The 26450-nt window shown below is 43.4% G+C and overlaps 1 protein-coding gene across 2 annotated transcripts in view; it reads left to right on the top strand.

Annotated features, from left to right (window-relative positions):
- Window positions 1-917: 917 nt before the first annotated feature.
- tapt1a (transmembrane anterior posterior transformation 1a) overlaps window positions 918-26450 on the top strand; it is a 37667-nt gene continuing 12134 nt past the window's right edge. For both annotated transcript variants that reach the window (XM_052149540.1, XM_052149541.1), the window contains exons 1-3: window positions 918-1107; window positions 1723-1871; window positions 19246-19364. In XM_052149540.1, coding sequence (XP_052005500.1) covers window positions 918-1107; window positions 1723-1871; window positions 19246-19364 — 458 coding nt within the window. The remainder of the gene's footprint in view (window positions 1108-1722; window positions 1872-19245; window positions 19365-26450) is intronic.

The raw sequence follows: 26450 nt of genomic DNA on the forward strand, positions 1-26450 counted from the left end.
CCCTTTTATTTTTTGTGACTAAGTTGGATGTTATACGCTTCCCCACTCGCCTTCATGTATGTGGAGGAGGTAGCACTCTTTTTTTGGACATTTTATTAAATGCAGGTTGAAATGCTAACACCTGTTTGTCTCATGTGTCTCCTTCTCGCGTGAGTTATATCTATTTTCCCTCCTTGAGACACCTATAACATCCAGCCTCCGTTACAACTTGCCCCTGCTTTTCTCTTATAATAATAATAATAAAAAAAAAAAAACATTGGTTCCATTGATGCACTTTCAATGGAAGTGAATGGGGGCCAATCCATAAGCATTCAAACACTCGCTGTTTGAAAGTATAGCCACAAGACGTAAACAATATGTATGTTAAAGTGATTTAAGTGTGATACAATCACTGACTATCCTTTTCTGTGTAAAGATATAGCCAATTACAACGTCGTTTTGCCATGACGATGTAATGTCAACAAACTTTAAAACTCAAAAATGACTGTAAAAAATACTATTTAAAACTTACAGCTCAAACAATACATGACTTTTAACAGAATAATGAATGTAAGTGCTTTTATAAAATTATAAGCTTCACATTTGCACCTTTAAACCCTCCAAAAACTGTCCACATTCACTTTTTAAAGAAAAGGAGGAACTAGTAGAAATGAGTTTTTGTGGTAATCAACATTATGCCACACATTCTGTGGACAGAGCTTAACTTGTATCATTTTAAATTAATAAATTACAAATATTATTTATAATATAATAAAAACGAAATGACACACCTTAAAGATAATGCAGTTTATGTTAATATAAGTCCTGTTATAATCTCTCTATACAATTTCTGCATACATTATTTATTGCATTCGTTTGATTTACGCTTGATTTGTTTATCAATATCACGTGTGCGATGCGATGACGTCACGGCGAAGATGGCGGATTCGCTGGGGGTGTCAGATGAAAAAGACCCCGAAAACGACGACTACATAGGGGTAAAATTTTCCTGGACTGGCGCTGCGAGGTCGAAGAAGGCAAATATATCTAGCTTGGCTGCGGACACGACAGAAACCCTGGGATTCTTCGAGGAACCCGATGTTAAAGACGAACAGCAGGAGCATTCAGGTGGGCTCGAGCATCTATCACCTGACCTTCGCCCTCAGGTTCCAACGTGGCTTTAGTTTGCATGAGCTTTTACCAAAGCGATTGCTAATGTGTTTAATGTGTCCAAAACTAGTTTAAAGTAAAAAAAAAAAAAAAAATGTAGTCAATAGCTTCAAAGACCTACCTGCTAAACAGCACATAACCCAGTTTTATATAATTATAGGCTATCAGTTGTGTTCAGTTTGTGAATAACAGTTTACAGGACCCAGATATTTTCTTTCTTTCTTTCTTTCTTTCTTTCTTTCTCAATCAAATATAATAGCTGTACATCTAAAACAAAGGCACAAACTTGCATAAAGATGTTGGGTACCCTGTCCCCCATGTTGTCCTGGATGCTATATCATATCTTCTATAACAAGTAAATTCCCTCATCTAGACCTCTTTACCGAGATTTTGCAGGACTTCTTGCCAGTTTTTTTTTTTATATATATATATATATATAAATATAAATAACTGGCCTTTACAAGTATTAAAATCTCGTAATTTTAAAACCGAAATACTGAAGCCACAGTGGTTGATCACTATTATTCAATGGTGACCTCAATATGTTGGATGTTGCTTTTCTCTTTCACACAGATATGGATGAGTCTGATGAGCCGTCTTTGTTGAGGTTCATGTGTGCAGAGCTGACCAGGGGCTACTTCCTGGAACACAATGAAGCTAAGTACACTGAGCGGAGAGAGAGAGTGTACACGTGCATGAGGATCCCCAGAGAACTGGAAAGGGTAGGTCTCACACAATGCTCTACTTCTTTCAGGCTGTGAGCTGACAACTATAAGTACGCCATTTGTAGAGCAACCCAAACACAGCTACATTGGTTCAACCTTCTTTTTGTCCAGCCAATGGTAGGAAGTGGGAATGTTGAAAAGCCTTAACAAGAGTTTTGTAGGGTTTATTGCCACTAGATGGAGGCATTGGCTTGTGCTTAAGTTGGCAAAGCATTGTTTTACTTAAGTATCCATCCATATAAGCTTATTAAGATGAAAACGTTTCATATAGTGGGGAGTATGTCTGTCTGATTTCATGCAGTGGCTTGTGAATTTTCCCAGCTGTTGCGGAGCAGTTCACAATCATTAGACCCTATCGGAAATGTATGACAAACTATCACTAAAGATCAACTGTTGATGATGATGGTATTGTTTTGATGAAATATGACAATGTTTACTTTTAATTGTTTATATTGTAATATGTTGTAGATTATTGTAGGAGTGTACATTTTAATTCCCATATTTGTTTGAATGAGCAGCTGGAAGCGCTTTAATGTGCCTTTTAAAGTGAAAAGTTCCACACTATGAATCAAATCAACCCCCCCAACCATAAAGTGTATTTAAAATGTAATTTAATTTTGACTCTTGTAGTCTCTAATAACACTTATTAAGCATTTGAGCACTGAAGACACAAGTATGGTGTGCCATACATTCTTAATTGGAGACAGGTCAGGACTGCAGGCAGGCCAATTTAGCACCCACCTTTCTACTTGCACAGCAATGCACTTGTAATCCATTGTAATCTGGGCATCCTGCTGGAAAATGCAGGGACGTCCCTGGAAAAGATTGTGCTGGATGGCAGTATATGTTACTCCAACATTTTTACATATTGGTCTGCATTCATGGTGTTCTCGCAAATGTGTCCGTTACCCATGCCATAGGCACTGACACACCCCTGGCCCATACGAACACTGGTGTTTGGACCTGACGCTAATAACAGTTCGGATGGTCCTTTTTCTCCTTTGGCCCGGATAACATGCTGTTTTTTTATTTTTATTTTTTTAAACTATTTGAAATGTGGACTCTTCAGACCAAAAAACACTTCTTCTTTCCATTGAAGATGAGACCGAAACCAGAGAAGTCGGCAGCTTATATATGTGGAAAACATGTCTTGTGTATTTTAAACTTGAATATATCCTTCCCTGTTCTCTTACGAGAGGTTCTCTCGTATTGCGTAAGCTAGCTTACGCTACGGGAAAGATTCATCTTTTCTGAGATATTGAAGCCAAAAAATTATCCTTAATTTTGTATCCATTGTCAACGCAGTGCGGCAGCTGCAGACCTTGAGCGGGCTAGCTAGCGAGCTCATTAGTTGCTCTGCGGCAACTGCTGCAGCCTATAGACGAGCTTGGGCGAACTCGCATCCAATGAGAGGCGCCCGCGCGCTCACTGCATCAAAGCCCGCCAAAAAGGGCGTGACTAGAGTGCATATAAGCGTAGTTCGTAGGCTGGAACCCTGATTTTCATCTCTTCAGCGAAGCCGCGTCGCCGTTCGAGGGGCATCTAGCAAGCGTGGACGTATCCTTTTTTAGAGCAAGCTAAGTTCCTCAGCGAACTTCACAAAAGAGTATCGAGCGTCTTTTTAAAGATGCCTCGCACTTCCTGCGGCTCATGCCGCGCTCCTCTCAGCGCCGGAGACCGACACATCATCTGCGCTCTCTGCCTGGGACTGGGGCATGCAGAGCTTGCCCTCGCTGACGGCGGATGCGACCTCTGCGAGGAGCTTACGATGTCGACCCTGCGGGCTCGACTCAAAGTATGCAAAACCGGAGCTGCCGCGCCGCCTTCTATTTCGCCGCGCCGGAAGAAGCGCCGCTCCCAAAGGCTGCCGGAACCGGTTTTAGAAGCGACTGTCTCGCCGGAGCCCCTCCCTCGAGCATCGCGTTCACCCTCCCCGCCCTCGGACGCCGCGAGTTGCCGCCGAGCGTCGCGACTGCTGCCACCTCGGAGAGCGAGGCGGAGGACAAAGGCTGCTGTTCCATCATGGCTTCGGACAGCGAGGAGTGGTCACAAGCCTCCTCAACGGCCCAGGAATCCAGCAGGACCCGCGCCGAGTCGGCGGGGAACTGATACGCCTCCACACAGGCCTTCGACCGCCTCGGGCTCGAGTGGTCACCGCCCCTGAGCAGGCTCCCAACAGACTCGACGGCTGTTTTCTTCAAAGCCGCCACCGCTGGCGCCAGCGTCCGGCCGCCCCTTCCTGCCGGAACTCCACGCCGAGCTCTCCAAATCGTGGAACGCGCTCTCTCGGCCAGGACTCGATCCCACGCCTCCACCGCCTCGCTTCAGTGGACGGCGCCGCCAGAAGGGCTACTCTTCCATCCCCCGGTCGAGGATTCGGTAGCAGCACACCTTTGCCCGCCCTCCGCGAGATGGCGGTCTAAACCAGTGCTCCCGCCTAAGGCCTGCAGAACTACTTCCGCCTGTGTTGGCCGCGCCTGTTCCGCCGCCGGCCAAGCCGCATCTGCTCTGCATTCCATGGCCGTCTTGCAGATCCTCCAAGCGGACCTTCTTCGGGAGTGGGATGAGAGAGGCAGGCACCCAGAGGCTGTTACAGATCTAAGGAGCTGACGGACCTCGCCCTTCGCGCCACCAAAGCTGCAGCCCAAGCTACAGGGAAGTGCATGGCCTCGCTGACTGTAACCGAGAGACACCTGTGGCTAACGCTAGCCGACATGGGAGAAACTGAGCGCTCCACGTTCCTCAACGCGCCGCTCTCTCCGGTTCCGCGGTAAGTGGCATTGTTGACCGTTTTTCGGAAGTCCAGAAAGCCACCCAAGCCATGAATCTCTTCCTGCCTCGCCGCGCTAGCTCCTCTGCAGGCCGCCAGCCTCCTGCACGAGCATCTTCACAGCGCCCTGCTCAACAAAGCCAGACTTCCCAGCGCCGACAGGGCGGCCGCCCCAGATCGCGCTCAGACAGCCGCCGTAGACCACCGCCCCCCCCCGCGGGCCTCGGCCTAAGATTGCGCCGAAACCTGAACAACCGAAGTCCTCCTAGCTTTGTTGAACAAACGACGGCTCAGTCCCGCCGCGGCCGGACCACCGTCAAAGCTTCGCCCCCTGTCAGTCCCCTTCTCTCAGGCTACTGCAGTGGTGAATTTAGCAGCCAACAAGCTGGTGACACTGCCCGCTTGCCTGCACTCAAACGCCGTTTTCACGGCAACCCAAATAAATCTTGTAAAGAGCAAACATGCCTTATGTGTAGAAAATGTGCCCACAACCCTGTGTTCGCCCCTACACACAAGCATAACACATCCCGTGCCCCTATCAGAGCACGCTCTCATAAAGCTGATTACTGAACCGCTCGAAGCGCCAGAGTCAATGAAGGCGCTCACAAATGCGTGCGCGCGCCCATTCTCTGGCCGCTCTGTCACACGACCAGCCCTATGTGTGGAAAACGTGCCCACAATCCAGTGTTCACTTCTGCACACAAGCACTGCATGTCTCGTGTCCCCACCAGAGCACGCTCACATAAAGCGGTTACGAACCGCTCAAGCGCTAGAGTCAATAAATGTGCCCACGAATACGTGCGCGCGCCCATTCTCTGCCCGCTCTGTTACACGGCCAGCAAACATTCCTCTGTGTGTAAGTCCCGTGCCCATGACTATGCTTGCGCATCACGTAACAGATGTGACTCTTTCCCCATTCATTCCAATCGGGAAGTCACTCACAAAACAGCCTGTTCATGCTGTCTGCGAGCAATCGTGCATAAACACACTAAACGCGCTCACACATTTTGTTCAGAGCTCTGTGTGCGGCAGTCAGAGCAAATTGGCCATTCACCCTCTAGCGTTACGCTTCAAAGCGTGGGAAGCTATTCCAGGGATATCCAAGTAGGTGTTAAGCACAATACAACAGTGCTATTTGCTACAGTTAGATCGCCGCCCTCCTCGCTTCAGAGCGCGGCTCGAAACCACTGTGAACACGGAAGCAGCGTGCATGCTTCACTCTAAAAAATAAAACATTGGGTCAACAAAAAAAAAATATGTTAACCGTTTCCACTAGAATTTCTAAGTTAAGACTGCTGGCAGAATTACATTAATTCAAAGCAAAGTATGGTGAATTACCTTTTAGGCCACAATAAAACACATTTTTAAGTAACATGAACTTAAAACATTATGTTGAATCAACTTAATTACTTGCATTCATGTTGAAAATTATTACGTTCATGTTACTTAAAAATGTGTTTTATTGTGGCCTAAAATCTTCTTCACCTTACTTAAAACATTATGTTGAATCAACTTACTTAATAATTTTCAACATGAATGCAAGTAATTAAGGTGAAGAAGATTAGTCCACAATAAAACACATTTCTGAACTGAGGCTAAGTTTTTATCAACTTATGTTAAATAAGAAACATAAGTTGATTTTATCTCTTATGTTAAATAAGAGATTTTGATTTTGGAGAGTGAACGCTGGCGTGACTGTCGCCGCTACTCACCGGCAGAACTTTGGCATACATTTTGACAATACCAGCGAATTTTCAGACAGATAGTGCTTCAATCTGATCAAATTGAATCATTATATCGCCTGTACAACATTGGTTGCTACTTATGACCAGTAACTGTTGGATTAACACTCTTCTGTGATCCCGACTGCGTCCTAACATCTTCACCGCTGCTGCTTACCTGAGGATCTGCTTACCTGAGGATGACGTGGATTCGCCGGTCGGTTTTCTGGCTCGTGCTTGGCTGGCTTCTGGTGTCTCTTGCCCACCTGCAAGTTGACGCTCTGTTCCAGTACTCTGTTGCTGAGCTTTTGAAGCTCCGACGCCATGTTGATGTCCTCCAGCCCCCATCTGGTTGCTCCATTCCATCGGACATCTTTTTCCAGCCGAACCGGAGATATATTCATCGTGGACCGCGCGGTAAGCGCTTTTACAAGAATTCTTATTCTTCCATTCCAACTTGGTTTTCCACACGCCGTCGTTCTCGCAACCCCAGCCGAGGTGCTAATCACAGTAGTCTGGCTAGTCTCCCTAAAGTGGCTAACTCTGCCTATAAAAGTAGCTCTGCCACCGTGAACTTTGGTCTCTTGAACACTCGCTCTCTCAACAACAAGGGTCCACTAATCAGAGATGTCATTATGGACTATAATCTTGACTTTTTATGTTTGACTGAGACCTGGCAGCTGACTAATGATTTTATTCCCCTTAACGCGTCTGCCCCGCCGGGTTTGTTTACAATTGCCAGCCCCGTGCTTCTGGACGTGGCGGAGGTCTCGCATTGTTTCATCGTGAGACCTGGAAAGTTTTGCCGATTCCTGTTTCTCCTCTATTTTCATCGTTTGAGTACTCTGCCTCACTGTTGCCCGGACCCTCGCCCACAGTTGTGGTCACTGTTTACCGTCCCCCAAAATATAACAAAGCTTTTCTAAATGACTTTTCTCAGCTTTTCACTCATCTTTCAACTCTATCTCATAACTTAATCATCCTGGGTGATTTTAATATTCATATGGATAATATCAGTTCTCCGCTCTCCAGAGAATTTTCATCTTGCCTGGAAAGCCTCGGTCTGCATTTATATATCGACTCTCCAACTCATTGTGGGGGCATATACTGGATTTAGTCTGTTGTTCCGGTGTCATCCCTCTGCCTGTAAAACTCACTCTGTTGCCTTTTCCGACCATATGCTTATTACTTTTAAGATCACCCTTCCGCTATCTAAACTGACTCTTCCTCGCACCATTTCTTTCAGGAATATCAAGGACATTAACACTGTCACCTTTGCATCTGATATCAATAATTTTCCAAGTGTACCTGCCTGCTGTTCACCTGATGAATTAGTTTCCCACTATAACAAACACCTTCACACTCTCTTGGACACTCATGCTCCTATGAGATTCAGATCAGTCTCCTTCAACCGTTCAGCACCCTGGTTCACTCCCGCCCTACGCCTTCTGAAATCCCAGGGCCGTCAGCTGGAGCGTCTTGCTAACAGAACTGGACTCACCATTCATAAAAATATGTACATGGAACATGTCAATTTGTATAAGGATTCTCTCTCTTCAGCTAAATCTGCTTATTACTCACACTTAATCCACTCTAATCATCATAATTCTAAAACTCTGTTCTCCCTCCTCACCTCCATTACAAAACCTCCTGATTCTCTTCCTTACCATATGCAATCTCAAGACTTTTGCAATAAACTTATGTCCTTTTTTGTTTCCAAAATTACAGACATCCATAAAGACCTGACCTCATCTGGAGCTGCTGCTTCTGGAGGCAACTTTAACACCCCTTATCCATTCCCAACTACTACTTTTTCAAGTTTCGACCTTCCCTCTGTTCAAGCCATTTCGGACATTATTCATAAATCTAAACCCTCCACATGTCAGCTCGACCCACTTCCCACCAGCCTGGTTAAATCCTGCTGCTCTTCACTTGCCCCTCTCATCACTGAGATTATTCACTCCTCCCTAAGCTCTGGTTCAGTCCCCCCTTCACTCAAAATTGCCTCGGTCACACCCATTCTGAAAAAACCTGGTCTGGACCCCACTAATTTTAGCAATCTCCGTCCCATATCTAATTTACCCTTCATATCCAAAATCCTGGAAAAAACAGTTGCTTTTCAACTACATACTCACCTCATGTCGAATAGCATCTATGAGCAGTTTCAATCTGGCTTCCGTCCCCTTCACAGCACTGAAACCGCACTCATCAAAATTTCAGATGACCTTCTTATGGCTTCTGATTCTGGGTTACTTTCAATTCTCATTCTTCTGGATCTCACAGCAGCTTTTGATACCATTTCTCATCCCACCCTTCTCAGTCGATTATCATCTATTGGTATCACCCACACTCCCATAGCCTGGTTTACTTCATACATCTCTGATCGCACACAGTTCATACAACTAAAAACCCAGAAATCCGTTACCTTCCCGTCTCCGCCGGAGTGCCCCAAGGCTCTGTATTGGGGCCTCTCCTTTTTATCATATACATCCTCCCTCTTGGTCACATCCTCCGTAAACATAACATTAAATTTCATTGCTACGCGGACGACACCCAGCTCTACCTCTCTACTAAACCATCTTCTTTACTCCCGCCAACCTCTCTTACCCTCTGTCTCCAAGAAATTCACTCTTGGTTTTCATCCAACTTTCTCAAACTGAACAGTTCAAAAACCGAAGTCCTCCTGGTGGGCACACCTCATACCCTCTCTAAAGCTAATAAAGTTTCCATTACCATTGATAACTCAACTATCCTTCCCTCCCCTCAGGTTAAGAGTCTGGGTGTCGTCCTTGACAGCACTTTATCCTTCCACTCTCACATTAACAGCATCACCCGGTCAGCCTATTTCCACCTGCGTAACATTTCCCGCCTCCGTCCCTCTCTTACTCCAAAAACCACCGCCATCCTGGTTCACAGTCTTATCACATCTCGGTTAGATTACTGCAACTCACTCCTGTTTGGCCTCCCTAATAAGTCGCTCCAGAAGCTGCAGCTCCTACAGAACTCTGCTGCACGCCTGATTACTCAGACCCCTATTTTTCATCATATCACTCCCGTCTTGCAACAACTTCACTGGCTTCCTGTCAAACAGAGGATCATCTTTAAAATACTTCTCATTACTTACAAAGCAGTTCATAACATGGCTCCTCTATATATCTCAGATCTTCTCCATTTAAACATCCCTACTCGTTCACTCCGGTCATCTCACACCTGCCATCTTTCTGTTCCCCCTGCTCGTCTTGTCACAATGGGGAACAGGGCGTTTAGTCGCTCTGCTCCCCATCTTTGGAATTCCCTCCCTCCAGATCTTCGTACCATCAACTCATTTAATCTTTTCAAATCCAAACTCAAAACTCACTTGTTTAGACAATCATATTCCGCCTGACCCATATCACCTCAATGTTGTTTTGCCAATTTTATTGTTTACTGTTTTAATGGTTTTTATCTGTTTTGTACAGTGTCCTTGGGTGTCCTGATAAGGCGCTTTAAATAAAATGTATTATTATTATTATTAACTTAGCCTCCTGCGAAACACAGGCTATCGCAATGCAATGCCTCCTGAAGACATTTGGGTCTTTGATCAAGAGAGTTGGAGATTTTTGATGGGACAATAAGGACTTCAGAGAGGAATTACATTTTTTAAATATAAACAGACAACATTAATGATCACTTTTTCCCACATGATATTCAGGCTTACCATGTGCTGTGTCTGCTCTTCTGTCATGACCTTGAGAAAACTTCTTTAGCCAAGCTGAGCTGGAATCCCCGTAGCTACAGAGCCTTGCTGTCTCTGTGAAGCAAGAAGCAGTTAAAATCAAATGATTACAACACAATCTGAGGAACATAAGGATGGTGTGTGTGTTTGTTTGTTTGTTTGTTTGTTTTAGGATGCCTGAGGGAAAACAGCAAGATGACAAACACCTTCTGAAAGGTTGCTATAGTAGGTTTATTTAGAGGCATGAGGGGGCTGTCAAAACCTGGCAACTGAACAGCAAAAAGAACAGAAATTCAGATTGTTTAAATTAACAGTAGCACTAAATCCTTAAAGGGATAGTTCACCCCAAAATGTAAATTCTGTCAGTAATTACTCTACCTCATGTTGTTCCAACCCCGTTAGACTTTCGTTCTTCAGAACACAAATTAAGATATTTGTGATTAAATCTGAGAGCTGGATCACTCCTCCATAGGCTTCTAAGAGATTGAAACTTGCCAGCCCAGAAAAGTCATTAAAGACATCGTTAAAATAGTCCAAGTGACTACAGTGACTCAACCTTAAATTTATTAAGTGATGAGAATACTTATTGAGCGCAAAAAATCAAACAAAAATAACGACTTTATTCAAGTATTCATTTCCTTCTCTGTCGGCTTCGAGATTTCACGTAGTGTAACAGCGTAGAAGTGCAGTAGATAGACAGTAAAAGAAAGCTCGGCACACAGACTGTAGGCCTACTGAAGGCCCTTGCACTGAGTCCGACATTTTCGTAGCCTATACGTTTTTTCAGATTCGTAATTCGGTGGCTCTGAATTGTCAAAACACCACTCAAACACCATTCAAACTGCTATCTACAGATACGAAAAACGTAGAAAATCGAACCCGATCCAATTTTTTTTAACGAGGGACTAAAGTTTCGGCGGTAGTGTGCAAGTGTGATTGACATAACATCGTATTTATTTTTTAACGTGCAAAAATTTCAGCCGCGAATTTTGGACTCAGTGTGCAAGGGCCTTTAAGGACTTCCAGATTTCGGTATTCGGTTACAGTAGGCTATCATCACAAACAGAATCCTGAGCGATTGCAAATATGTGTATTAATTAAGCATAAAATTACTTACCATTCACCACGCGCTTCAATGCGTTTCAGCTGTAGTCACTCGTCTGGCCTTGAACATGCGCGCACATGCGGTAAACTGTGGGCCGTTTACACGTCATCAAATTGTATTTTACATTAACAGAACTTAAATTTAAATTATTTTTTATTAACTGAAAATGTTAAACTCTGACAACTCATGATTGTATATTTAATCAATAGGCACAATTTGTGTGTCATCCAAGCTCAATAAGATAACAATTACAAGTAAAAACTGTAACAGTATCTCAGAACTTGATTTTTTATTTCACAACAATATATATAAGTAATGACTAAAGGTCCTCTGAATTAGTTTTTAGAGTGTTCGTTCAGAAATAGCAAGCCTTCTGTGCAAAAGGGCCATAGAGAAAGTGCCACCCTCTCTGAGCGAGTCGGGGCTTTACAGCCGTTATTTTCTTGTTCCCAAGAAAGACGGCAGCCTCAGACCCATATTAGATCTCAGGGTTTTGAACAAGGTGCTTGCAAAAAGACCGTTCAAAATGCTTACAATCAGGAAACTCCTCGCGCATGTGCGCCAGGGGACTGGTTTATTTCTCTCGATCTGAAAGATGCATACTTTCAGATTCAGATAAATCCCCATCACAGGCCATTCTTGAGATTCGCCTTCGACGGCCAGGTTTATCAATACACCTTCCTTCCGTTCGGCCTGTCCTTAGCACCCCGTACTTTCACGAAGTGCATGGATGCGGCGCTCGCACCCCTGCGGAGTCAGGGTTTGCAAATTCTGAACTATTTGGACGACTGGCTGATTATGGCTCAGTCACATATGGAGCTTCTGTCTCACAGAGCAGTTCTCCTCAGCCATCTGAACAGTTTGGGTCTTGCAGTCAATTGGACCAAGAGCTCACTACAGCCCAGTCAGACAGTTTCCTTCCTTGGGATAGAACTAGACTCCGTGGCAATGACGGCTCGCTTATCTACACAGCGCGCGCGCCGTGTTCAGCGACTAGCGGCATCTTTTCAGATGAACAGCCTCACGCCTCTGAAGAAATTCCAGAGAGTGCTAGGTTACATGGCCTCAGCCGCAGCAGTACTTCAGCTGGGTTTACTGCACATGCGCCTGCTTCAGCATTGGCTAAGCACCCGCGTGTCTCGCCGGGCTTGGGCCACAGGCCGCCAGCCCATCAAGGTGACTCAGACTTGTATTTCAGCTCTGCAGCCTTGGACAGTGGCCGAGTGGTATCAGCGAGGAGTGACAATGGGAGCTGTATCTCGCCGAAAAGTCATCTCGACAGACGCGTCCATCACGGGTTGGGGCGCAGTCTGCGAGGGCTCTCCGGTTTTCGGCCTATGGTCAGTTCAGGAAAAGCTCCTTCACATAAATTGTCTGGAAATGATAGCGGTCACTCCCGGTCATTCAGGGTCACCACGTCCTGGTCCGTTCGGACAACAGATCTGTGGTATCCTACCTAAACCGTCAGGGCGGTGTCAGATCCAGGAACCTTTTCCATCTGACGGAACGCATACTGAGTTGGTCCCAGTGCCACCTGCGCTCGCTGAGGGCGACGCACGTGCCAGGCCACCTGAACGACGGCCCGGACAGACTGTCCAGAGACAATATTCCCCCAGGGGAATGGTCCCTGCACGCTCAAACAGTCCAGACGTTATGACACCTATTCGGCAGAGCAGAGATAGACCTCTTTGCGTCAGAAGAGAAGGCGCCCGCTTTACGCCTTCCCCCCCGTCTCGCTATTGCCACAGGTAATGCAGAGGATCAGGGAAACGCGTCACTCGGTGCTTCTCATAGCCCTGCATTGGGAGAATCAGACATGGTTCCCGGAGCTTACGCAGCTGTCACTGACAGCGCCGTGGCCCATCCCAGTGAGAGCAGATCTCCTCTCTCAAGCTCGCGGCACAATCTGGCATCCCCACCCAGAGCGCTGGGCGCTGCATGCGTGGGTGATCAACGACTACCCGTCGCTCTGCCAGAAGGAGTAATAAATACCATTATACACGCTAGAGCCCCTTCCACAAGAAGACTCTATGCGTCAAAATGGTCTGTGTTCCGACAGAGCGTCAAAATGGTCTGTGCACCGACAGAGACCTGGACCCGCGGACATGTGGGGTGTCGTCGCTGCTCGTATTTCTACAAGAGCTGCTGGATAAGGGCAGATCCCCATCCACACTCCGTGTATGTGGCAGCCGTTGCGGCGTTCGCTGAACCCCTGCACGGCCAGTCATGGGGAAAAAACGAGCTGGTCATCCGCTTCCTTAGGGGAGCTAGAAGGATGAACCCCCCGCGCCCCCCATCGGTTCCTATCTGGGATCTTTCTATAGTTCTCAAAACTATGAAAGCCCCCCCTTTCGAACCACTTCAATCCGTGGATTTGAAATACCTTTCACGCAAAACCGTTTTTCTGACTGCCCTGTCATCAGTCAAATGTGTGGGAGACCTTCACGCGCTGTCTGTCAGTGCTGCGTGTCTTGAGTTTGGACCAACTGACTCCAAGGTCATTTTAAAACCTAGACACGGCTATGTTCCCAAGGTGATCGGTACTCCTTTCAGAGCACAGGTCATTTCCCTATCGGCGCTACCAGCATCCGATAGTGAACGCGACGCCAATCTCCTTTGCCCAGTCAGAGCACTGAGATTGTATACCGCGCGCTCCGCCGCTTTCAGACGCTCTGAGCAGCTTTTCGTTTCGCTCGGAGGGCGCACCAAAGGTCTCGCCGCCTCGAAACAGACACTATCTAGATGGATAGTGGACGCTATTGCTGCTGCATACGCGTCAAAAGACCCGCCATGCCCGTTGGGCATTAGGGCTCACTCCACTAGAGGCATGGCATCCTCGTGGGCATGGTCCAGTGGGATTCCCATTCACGACATATGTGTGGCAGCGGGATGGACTTCCCCCTCCACATTTGTCAGATTTTACAATATGGAAGTGCCCGCTCTGCAGGCAAAACTACTAGCGGTTTAATACGCTACATCTCCCCTGGTGAGCTGCACTGATGGGACACATTCCACACAGACCGGCACCGCCGCTCTGTCGTTCCCTTCCCACTATGTGCTTATATATTACACAAACACTGACCCGCATTCTTGCCGGCCAAATCTTATTTCCCCACTCATAAGGGCTCCCCGGGTTCCCCTTAATTCCCTGGGGCTCATACAGTGGATGCTTGGCGCGCACGGCGTTGACAATGGGTTCCCGTAGCGTAAGCTAGCTTACGCAATACGAGAGAACCTCTCGTAAGAGAACGTATCGGTTACGTAACGTAACCTCGGTTCTCTCTAGATGAGGGAACGAGTATTGCGTAGCCGGCCGTGCTCGCGCCACGAGCGACTTTTCGCTTCAGTCAATGAAAACCAGGGTTCCAGCCTACGAACTACGCTTATATGCACTCTAGTCACGCCCTTTTTGGCGGGCTTTGATGCAGTGAGCGCGCGGACGCCTCTCATTGGATGCGAGTTCACACAAGCTCGTCTATAGGCTGCAGCAGTTGCCGCAGAGCAACCAATGAGCTCGCTAGCTAGCCCGCTCAAGGTCTGCAGCTGCCGCACTGCGTTGACAATGGATACAAAATTAAGGATAACTTTTTGGCTTCAATATCTCAGAAAAGATGAATCTTTCCCAATACTCGTTCCCTCATCTAGAGATAACCGAGGTTACGTTAGGTAACCGATACGTTTTACTGATAAGCAATGTTAAGGCCATGTTTAATGTGTGCCTCTGCCTGTTTAAGAGTCTGTTATACATGATTTAGTTTGAGATTGTGTTTGTTTGTTTTGGTATGGATATACAGTATTCATTTTATTTGTTCAGGTCTTGAAAAAGGTTTTAAAAGTCTTAAAATGTATTTTAAAAACTCTGCAGCAACTCTGCACACTAAACACTAACAAGGATCCCCACTTTATATTCATCTAGCACAAAAACACAAAATAACACTTAATTTTAACATTTAATCTCCCAATGTAGTCCCATGCACTGCATGCTGGAAAATGAAAATTCTCTGCGCAATTTCATCAATGCTACATTACAACAAGTATTCATGTAGACCCACCTCAGGATTACGTCAACTTCCATTTTACAAATTTAAGTTGATAGTGCGCAAAGAAATTAACTTGTGACCAAATTTTCTTGAAATACAAAGACGGCTCTGTGACAGCTCGGCCCCCAGAAAAGCCTAGATAGACCTCAGCAAATACTCAAATAACCATTGAGATGACACTTTGGTATTGATCTGGAAACAGTTCATCCATTATGTTGATTCTTGTTCAGTACAGACTATAGACCATGTAAGCCAAAAACAACTTTGTCAATGAAGTTTTCTAAGTGATGACATGTAAGCATAATGTAATTGAAGACAATATTAAGTTATTAAAAGATGTTAAGCAAGCAGAGAAGGGAGCATCTTCACATATATTAAGTATTTATAAATATATATATGACTCCACGTGATTTAGTTTGCAAGATTGTACATTTTATTTCACTTTTTATAATTTCAATCACATTTTAGCTTTTTGAAAAGGTACACATTTTACATTCTATCAATTTCTATAATGTCATGAAATTGTATTTATAGTAATGATACAAGCTGTTTAAAAATATCATACATATTTTTTTAGCAACAAATTTAAAAGGTTGGAACCTAAAAATGAAAATAGAATTCCTCATTATTTATTATTAATAATTTATTAATTTTGTCATAAAAATAAGAATTTAAGTGCTACTATATTACGGTTTTTCCCAATTGTTTACACACTAAAATTGGAACTTGAAATGCAATCACCAAAACCTGAAAGTCATGTACCAAATCCCTTAACCAAGTCTGCCAAATTACAAGCACAATTCCTGCTTTACACTCCATTTCCAATTCTATGTCACACTTTTTGCAAAACACGACACACAGTTCTCTACATTAGGCACAACATTCGAAATTAAAATCTCCCTTTGGAAAGCAACGCTAATCACAATGCCAAGCTCTATAAAACAATTGGCAACACCCACTCCTCACAGGTGTAAACACTAGTTGCTGAATTGTTCACTTAGAAATCAGAGCTTTAGCACTATAAAAGGCCACAGATAAGCTCCCCTGTTTTGGAGGAAAATAGATGTCAGTGGTGAAGCAAGCGCTAGAGGTGAAGGTGTGAGAGTTACAGGAGGAAGAGGAGGATGAGGAAGGACAGTTGTCTCAGATGAGATCAGGGCAACATTGGTTGACCATGTGCTCAACCATGGATTGAATATGAGGGAGGCTGGGCAGAGAGTTCAGCCCAACCTGAGCCACTACATGGTTGCATCTATCATTTTTACATTGAGAAATAAGATGCGGTAAGTTACCTACCATCTACACTATGCTCTTTATATATATGTATACTGCAGTCCAACATATCAGTAGGCTTATGTTACTCAGTGATTGTTGGCCAATGTTACAGTAATGTAATTTAATATGGAAAGAAAAGAGATTATTTTAGCTTGCTGTAACCAATCATATCATATTTATGGATATTCTGCAGAACTGAGAGATGGCCAGGCCACGGTGGAAGACACCGGCTGTTCACACCAGAACAGGAGACCGCTATTGTGAACATGGTGGTGGCAAACAATACCATTAGACTACAAGAAATCCAGAACCACATAATAGCAGACAACACAATGTTCATTAACATTCACCAGCTGGACTTGTCTACAATGGACCATGTATTACAGTCCAACTGAATCCGGATGAAACAAGTCTACAGGGTGCCATTTGAGCGAAACTGAGAGAGGGTTAAAGAACAGCACTATGAATATGTGCAAGTAAGTACTATACTGTGAATTTATGATATTTATCATATCAGCACTGGATAGACACATTACAGTACTGTAATCCAGTGTATTGTGCCTCACAATATTGACTGCTCCACGTCTATTTCACATATTTTCTTGTTGACTGTTTCAGAGAGTCTTGGAGCTGGATGCCGCTGCAATTCAGCACATTTATATTTTCACTGGTCAGGCTGGACAAAAGAAGGGGACGGGGACAGAACATTATTGGCCGCCGTGCCATTGTGAATGTCCCTGGACAACATGGAGGGAATATCACCATGTGTGCAGCCGTTAGACAGCAAGGTGTCCTCCATCACCATGCCAACCATAGTCCCTACAACACTGCCCTTCTCATAACATTTCTGGACACACTACATGGTATCCTCATTCCAGCCGAGCAGAGGGGTGGACCAGAGCATCCTAGGTATGTTTTCATCTGGGGCAACGTTTAGGGATGCTCTGGTCCACAGTGTTTTTTCCGAAGAGTTTTTTTCGGCATGACGATGGAAGTTCTATGACCGCCATCCCCTCGCATGCATACCTGTTCTCCAGGCGATGGAGGATGCGTGTGGTGAAGTTGATGTGGGGGCTTTCGTGTCTGGATCCATCACTCCAGAAGATTCTTTCCCCGCATTTATGACTTTGTGTTTAGAGTTTTGAAAGAATGAGCCACTTTCATTTTTTTTTTTTTCTTTTTATCTTACTGAATGTTTTTCTTGGTTTTCTCCTGTTGGGTATGGAAAGTATTACATACAAAACACAAGTGTTAAAAAAATCCTGCATTTTGCAAACAAATGACAATGTTTTTGTTACTGTATTGCAATTGTGTGTATTTGTTTATATATTTTTGAGTAGGTATACATCACTGTAACAATCTTTTACATCCGGCTACAGTGTAACACTGACAATGCAAAAGGCATAAACCTACTCCTGGGATATTCATAGTAGAGTTTTGTGTTGAGCACACCAATGTGTTGTTGGTTGGTAGACAAATCTATTCAGATATGTCATTTTGATGCAAAAAAATAAATAAATGCATTTTTGGATAGAGATAAAACAGTTTTGAATGCAGTGTTTGCTTTTTGCGGTTGAATTATCACCGTGCACATTAACGAGAGAGAAGTTGCACAGTGGTTTTTCCCTCATCCATTTAATGTATGATTAGAATGAATGTTTACTGACGAACACACTCAAGAGTATGCGAGACACCGCGTGCAGCACAAGACAAGGCTGAATCCAGCTTTTTAAAAAGGATTGCTGTGTTTAAGTTCTTCACCACTACACAACTCAATCACTGGCAAGTGAAATCTGAACATTTACTAGCCAGTGGCTAATAACCGACATATTTTAGTCGCATCGCCCAAACTGTGGTCGCATTTGCAAGTAATGTAGAGGGCTGATAAAAGTTGAGCTTCCTTATGTTTTCACTCTGAGCAGTTAGGGCTCAAGATTTTCTCATCTTGTTTTATCTTTCACTGCCACTTATGTTTGACTTATTGTGGTCTATGTCTGCTAACAAGCTTTCTTTGTTTTGTTGCTGCTGGTAAAATTCATCCCCCTGGATTCACACACTCAGTTTTTAAAAAGCCACTTGCGGTTCATGTTAACATTTTTAATTCGTTTTTAATGGTCCTTCTCTATAACGCAGGAGTGAATCAAATTCAAAGGTTACTGAGTGCTGGCAGACATATTCAAACCCTCTTTCAACACATTACACACCGCAGTGCTCTCAAGCATGTACTGATACAGTGCCGAGGGGCTTCTGAGGAGGATTATGTCAATGTGATTTCTTTAAGGGCTGACAAATTTTACACTCTAATTTTGTGCATTTAATTTTATAAAAAATATGCATTCAAAAATTGACATGTTTAATCATGCCCCCTGACCCGTACATAAATTCAATAATAAGGGATTTTTTCCTACCATTGGAGCCATTCAAGCTTGAAGTAACACCTTCAGACCAACAAATAAAATCATGTGACAATGACAAAAATAGACTGTACAATGTAGACTGCAAGATTGTACAATGTGTGAATGATATTGTGCAGTGCTATTCAATGCTTTACTTGCTGGCCAAAGTAATGCAGTGTCTCAAATTAATATAATTTTGTTGTTGTTGTTGTTGTTGTTGTTGTTGTTTTTACACATTTTGATGTACACAATTAACTGGGATTTTAATGATGGCATATCATGGAATTTATTCAATTAATAATGTTTTCTATGTGAATGTACTTACATCTCTGTTTCTGTCTTCTTGCAGTTGATGATCTTTGGGTGGTTCTTGTGTCTGGATGCCTTTCTGTATGTGTTCACCCTGCTGCCCCTGAGAACTCTGCTGGCCTTCCTAAGGTTGTTGACTATTCCTTGCTGTGGCCTAGGGTAATACACACACACACACACACACACACACACACACACACACACACACACACACACATTCAAACTTTTCACTCAGAAATTAGAACAAATGTGACAACTACACTAATATCTTGCTGTTTGAAGAGCCATTAGTGATTAAATTGTTGTTTAAGGTGAAGACGCCTGAACTGCTATAGATTTCACAGACAATAGCAAGTTATAATAATAACTAGATGGGTAAAGTTTGTCAAGACAAACTTTGATATTGCCTTGACAAAACCTTGTCTTATAGTTTAACATAATTTAAAAAAATTAATTAAATAATTTAAAAACAAAAATCAAGGTGATTGATATATAGATAAAAAGATTAAGGTTGGGCGATAGGAAGATGTAATCGAATATCGACGATATCTGACAAATATTCCGATGCCGAATGCGACACTTATTGACAGATGATGATCAGCAAAATCAGTATATGACAAAGCGATGGAGCTTGGAACTCACCAAATATATTAGCCCAAGGTATAAAAATAGCATCCGACAAATGCTGCTATTTTATGCACTCATCTACCCATCACTGTGGCAAGCGACCTGTAAAACGCTCGAAATGACACTTGACAAGAAATGCTGTGATACACAAAGACACTCGCATGAAGAAACACACTGTGTTATATTTTTAAGAACATACAAAAGAAAAGTTGTCAATGTGCGTGTCTGATTCACTGTTTGTTCAGAGGTTCAATGTTGTCTTGTGGAACATGCGCATATAAAGTGTTCTCACTTTCTTTTCAGTTTCAGTCATATGTATATATTTATATACGTGTGTGTGTGTGTGTGTGTGTGTGTGTGTGTGTGTGTGTGTGTGTGTGTGTGTGTGTGTGTGTGTGTGTATATATATATATATATAGGTGCTTGTCATATAATTAGAATATCGTAAAAAAGTTGATTTTATTTCAGTAATTCCATTCAAAAAGTGAAACTTGGATAATGTATACATTCATTCCACACAGACTGATATATTTCAAGTGTTCATTCCTTTTAATTGATGATTATAACTGACAACTAATAAAAACCCCAAAATCAGTATCTCAGAAAATTTGAATATTGTGAAAAGGTTCAATATTTAAGACACCGGGTGCCACACTCTAATCAGCTAATTAACTCAAAACACCTGCAAAGGCATTTAAATGGTCTCTCAGTGTAGTTCTGTAGGCTACACAATCATGGGGAAGACTGCTGACTTGACAGCTGTCCAAAAGACGACCATTGACACCTTGCACAAGGAGGGCAAGACACAAAAGGTCATTGCTAAAGATGCTGGCTGTTCACAGAACTCTGTGTCCAAGCACATTAATAGAGAGGCGAAGGGAAGGTAAAGATGTGGTAGAAAAAAAGTGTACAAGCAATAGGGATAACCACACCCTGGAGAGGATTGTGAAACAAAACCCATTCAAAAATGTGGGGGAGATTCACAAAGAGTGGACTGCAGCTGGAGTCAGTGCTTCAAGAACCACCACTCACAGACATATGCAAGACATGGGTTTCAGCTGTCGCATTCCTTGTGTCAAGCCACGCTTGAACAAGACACAGCGTCAGAACACAAAAAGGACTGGACTGCTGCTGAGTGGTCCAAAGTTATGTTCTCTGATAAAAGTAAATTTTGCATTTCCTTTGGAAATCAAGGTCCCAGAGTCTGGAGGAAGAGAGGAGAGGCACAGAATCCACGTTGCTTGATGTCCAGTGTAAAGTTCCCACAGTCTGTGATGGTTTGGGGTGCCATGTCATCTGCTGGTTTGGTCCACTGTGTTTTCTGAGGTCCAAGGTCAACGCAGCTGTCTACCAAGAAGTTTTAGAGCACTTCATGCTTCCTGCTGCTGACCAACTTAATGGAGATGCAGATTTCATTTTCCAACAGGACTTGGCACCTGCACACAGTGTTAAAGCTACCAGTACCTGGTTTAAGGAGCATGGTATCCCTGTTCTTAATTGGCCAGCAAACTTGCCTGACCTTAACCCTATAGAAAATCTATGGGGTATTGTGAAGAGCAATATGCGATACGCCAGACCCAACAATACAGAAGAGCTGAAGGCCACTATCAGAGCAACCTGGGCTCTCATAACACCCGAGCAGTGCCACAGACTGATCGACTCCATGCCGCATTGCTGCAGTAATTCAGGCAAAAGGAGCCCCAACTAAGTATTGAGTGCTGTACATGCTCATACTTTTCATGTTCATACTTTTCAGTTGGCCGACATTTCTAAAAATCCTATTTTTGTATTGGTTTTAAGTAATATTCGAATTTTCTGAGATACTGAATTTGGGATTTTCATTAGTTGTCTGTTTTAATCACAATTAAATGAAATAAACAGTTGAAATATATCAGTCTGTGTGTAATGAATGAATATATTATCCAAGTTTCACTTTTTGAATGGAATTACTGAAATAAATCAACTTTTTGATGATATTCTAATTATATGACCAGCACCTGTATATATAAAAAACTTTGTGTTTAAGAAACAAACATGAAAGTGATTACATCATGATATAATACAAAAGCACAGTCACATTGAACCTAAAATTGTGTTTGATTTCATTTCTTTAGCCAGCATTAACTGCATTAATGAAACGCCGTATAACACAAATTTTATTAGAGCAGAGTGGAAATGATTAGCCATCATTTATTTGGGCACACAAGGGAATTTATTAGGCTTGCATATAATAGGAAAACTGGTGTTTTCCATTTGTTAAAGCACAGAATAAGGGAAGTAACAAACTGTTGTAGTTTATGAAAGTAGAAATTATGCAGGTTGTGTTGAACTTTCTTGAGTTAATTGTTTATTTAAGTAATTATTGTTATTGTTATTATCGTTATTATTATGTTTACATTTTATAATTGTATTTAGATCTTCATATGTGTTAGTAATTTTCCACCTGTTGTCGTAGACGGTTACTTGCATGACAGTAACCAGTGGAGGAAGTTGGAGACTATAAATGTTTAGATTGGGTGAGGTAGTTATATAAGTTACAAATATTTTTTTACCACTTTATTTTAATTGCTTTTTCATTTCATTTGAGGTGCAATTTGAATTTAGAAATATCTTTTGTTCAAGTTTCCATGTTTCAATAATTTGATGTTTGAATCAGTAAACGTCTCGGTTACTGTTGTAACCTCTGTTCTGTGATGAAGGGAATGAGACGTTGTGTCGATGTAGTGACACTAGGGGTCCCTATCTAAAAATAGGAGTAGAGCGCACGTCTTAACCTCAGGGGAGGGGAAAGGCGCTATGAACAAGCGATTTACCTGGCCAGCTGTTGTCACCGTATTACCGAATTCTACATGTTCGGACCTGTCAAAACACAGGACAAAACCAGCTCAACCCAGAGATTGTAAGACCTCACGAAGGTATTGGGTGTTTCTCAGCCTGCTGCTCTGCTGATGTCTGCTGGAGAGGTGCCATGGCCAGTGCCCACAAGGATGCCACACTCCTTGTAGAGTGTGCTCAAACCCAGAAGGGGGCGGGCACGGCCCAGGTCTGGAAAGCTAACATAATGGCGTCCACAAGCATGTGGGCAAGCCTCAGTTGGGGACAGCGTTCCCTTTCCACTGTCCACCAAGCAGACAAAGAGCTGCTCAGGGTGTCTAAAGCTCTGTGCGATCCAAGTAGGTGCGCAAAGCACACACACTGGACACCGCAACACTAAGGCTGGGTCTGCCTCCTCTTGGTGCAGTGCTTGCGGGTTCACTGCCTGAACCCTAAAGAAGGGGTCGTAGGAACCTTGGGCATGTAGCCCAGGCAAGGGTCGCTGAAGGAGAACACTTGCAGGTCCCCAACCCTCTTGATAGAAGTGAGCGCAATCAGGAGGGTCATCTTCAAGGAGAGACCCTTTATTTTGACTGATTCTAGCTGCTCAAATGGGGCTCTCCAAAGGCTCGAGAGGACAACGGAGAGATCCCATGAGGGGAACAGGCATGGCCTAGGAGGTTTCACCCTCTGGGCGCCTCTAAGGAACCTGATGGTCAGGTCATGCTACCCAAACGACTTACCATCCACTGCATCGTGGTGAGCCGCTATGGCGGCTATACAGACCTCCATCAAGGAGCCAGCAGCTGCATGCCCATTGCACACGGCGCCCCAGCCCAACTGGGAGGTAGTAACTTCGACGTGTCTGGACACCTGCTGTAGGGGAACTTCTGCCCGTAGAAAACAGGTTTGTTCAAGGGCTGAATAAGTGATTGCAGGAAGGGGTGAAGGTCACACGGTATGTGCCGCAGCGCCATGCCCATCTCGAGACTCGAGTCTGAAGCCAGTGCTGTAGCGGTCTCGTATGCATCAACCCAAGCAGCGCGACCATCGCTGAGAATGCCATATGCCTGGTCTGAACGTACTTTGGCAGTTCAGCACTGACTGCGCTCGATCGCTTGGGAGGCATGATGTCATTGTAAGGTCCGGTTCAAAACTCGCAGGTCCAAGATTGGCTTCGGGAAGCAGGCAACGTCACGTCAGGGAGCGTTGCTTCGTCCCGAGGTGATTGTGCCGAGGAGAGCCTCGAAGCACTTACCTTGCTCTGTGTACCTGGCCTAGGGCGGGTAGGCAACTGAGGGGGAGGTTCAGAAGCGGGGGATGGAGTGGTCTGAACACCAGCTCCACGGCAGACATCTCTCTCCCTGGGTTGCCCATCCGCCTCCTACGTGTCATTTCGGAAGTACCGTAATTACGATATTCCGACTTGAATAAATTGTTCACGTCTTCGTTGAACTTGTAATTACAAGTGGTAAGCTAGGAATTCTATGAAAGCTCTTACTTGACAGTCATGATGTCATTTAAAAACAACCAATGTGGTAGCGTTCTATACAGTTAAAGATAGTGAACACATATTTCTGGTTGATATGCCATCTTATTATGTCATCGTTACCTGGAGCATTTACTTTGCCCTTAAACATTTTGTAACAACATATCAAGGTGAATTAATGTAGTGATAAATATTTTGTTGTTATCTACAACAAAGCTGTTTTGGTGTCATAAGTGTTGTCATGGAAACAGATAACTTTCGATTTCCCAGGACATAACTGTATTGACACAGGAATCCCAAGTGCAGGAAACAGTGTATTGTATACTCAAAACAAAATGTGCGCCGATTGACAACGACAAAGTTTAAGGTGGCTCTGAAGCAGCATTTTATTGACGCAGAACGAAAGTTGCAGAGCTGCCTCTGTTGCAAGGTTTTTATACTTCCTCCTTCTGTTTCTTAGTCAGATCACACATACTGTATTTTAGAACTGTTATGCCTCTTAACTCACCAAAGATTTGCACCCCTACACTGTTGCTGACAGCATCAATAATTGTTTTTGAATTGGATTGTGACTCCCTGAATCAAAACCAAATCTAATTGTCAGGGATCTAAATATCCGGACCCCTAATTAAGATTATTTCAGACACTGTTATTAAGACCGATTCCTCTTATTGTTCTTTGGCTCAGCTATGTTTATAATGAAGTATGTAGCCTATTATTAGTAAGGTTGCCTCATAAGTTTATTACCTCTAATTTGTGCCTCTCTCTCCTCTCATCAGCGCTAATGTTTGCCCTTATTGCAGACGGAGCAGGTAGGACTGCTCCCTTCACTGAGAGCCACCGCAAACTATCCCATTCTTCATTCTGTGTTTGATCCATACTGTATGTTTCTTTTATTATGTGCATGTCACATCTGCATTTGCCAGCTTGGCAGTCTGTTCATGTCATTGGCCAGTGACAAATCTTTGTTGCTTTTGAATGGTTTAGTTTGGTTGCTGGCAAGTTAAGTAGTTGCTTGATGACCTGTTAAGTGTCAGTAAAGTGTTGCATTAGTTGTGTCTTATGATGAGAGAGTTTGGGTTGACTGTGACAGTGCAAAACGGTTGCATGTACTGTATGTGTGTGTGGTTTTAGCTGGTTTAGGCTTGTCACCCATCCTGGCCAAGCTGGTCAAGTTAGTTTTCTTTGGTTTTGCTGCTTGGCAAGTTAACAAGTGCCCAAAACCCCTCTAAAACTATCAAACTAAACCAGCCCAAATAGCTTGGTGGCTGACAAAACCACCTTAGGCTTGTTTAAGATGTTTTTCAGCAGGCAACCAGCTTAAACAGAGCATGCTCTCTTGCTTTTGCACATTTGGTGTGGATCTCTGGAGTCATAGTGGCTTTTGCTGCTCGCTTCAATCAAAGATGTTTAACTGGATCCTCTGAATTAATCTGCAGCTACACTTGAAGATTTTATTAACACCTCAGTCATATCTCCAGCTTTGATTTTATGTAGCTCATAGATTATGGGCAAAAATATAACTATTTAAATGGTATGGAAGAATTGACCGGTCACAGACTTATTTCTGTAAAATGTTACTGTCAAATTTATGGTCACCTTTAGAATAGCTATTTATGGCTGCTACTTTGTAAAACTGAAACCAGTCTATGATAGAGAGGACAAAAGCTTTTTTTATACTGTATGTAATAGTAACTATCTAATAATAACTTTTCTAGACACTCAAAGTACCCTACATAGTATAGTGGAATTTCCTCAACCACCAGTGTGCAGCATCCACCTGGTTGATGAGACGGCAGCCATAGTGTGCCAGAACGCTCATCACACACCAGCTGTTGGTAGCGAGGAGAGTAGAGTGATCTAGCCGATACATTTGTAGCTTTCTTAAATGGATGCTTGTGCAAATGAAAGGAAAATGTCAGTATGTGCTCAGTCTTTGCTTACTGTCAACTTTTAGTAAATGGACCATTTTAAATTAGTTTCTTATTTAAAGGAATTGTTTTTAAAACTATAAACTTAAAAAATACAAAATACAAAATTTTAAATCAGTCATAATTCACATGTTGTACCAAAGTATGACTTCCTTTGTTATGCAACACACAAAAAGAGCTGTTTTAATAAATACATTTCACAGCCCATCTTTTGAATGCTTTAAAGCTTAAAAAACAATATTGGCATGAGTTGGGTGCAGGACTGTCTATTTGTTCAACAAATGGCAAATGGGGTGAACATTGGGAAAAACGGTTTAAAAACCATGTACATTTTTGCTTTTTTTTGTTTGGTGACACTTGTGGTGCAGAAATGACACTTTTCAG

Source organism: Xyrauchen texanus, chromosome 19 (assembly GCF_025860055.1).
Source record: "Xyrauchen texanus isolate HMW12.3.18 chromosome 19, RBS_HiC_50CHRs, whole genome shotgun sequence".
NCBI lineage: Eukaryota > Metazoa > Chordata > Actinopteri > Cypriniformes > Catostomidae > Xyrauchen > Xyrauchen texanus.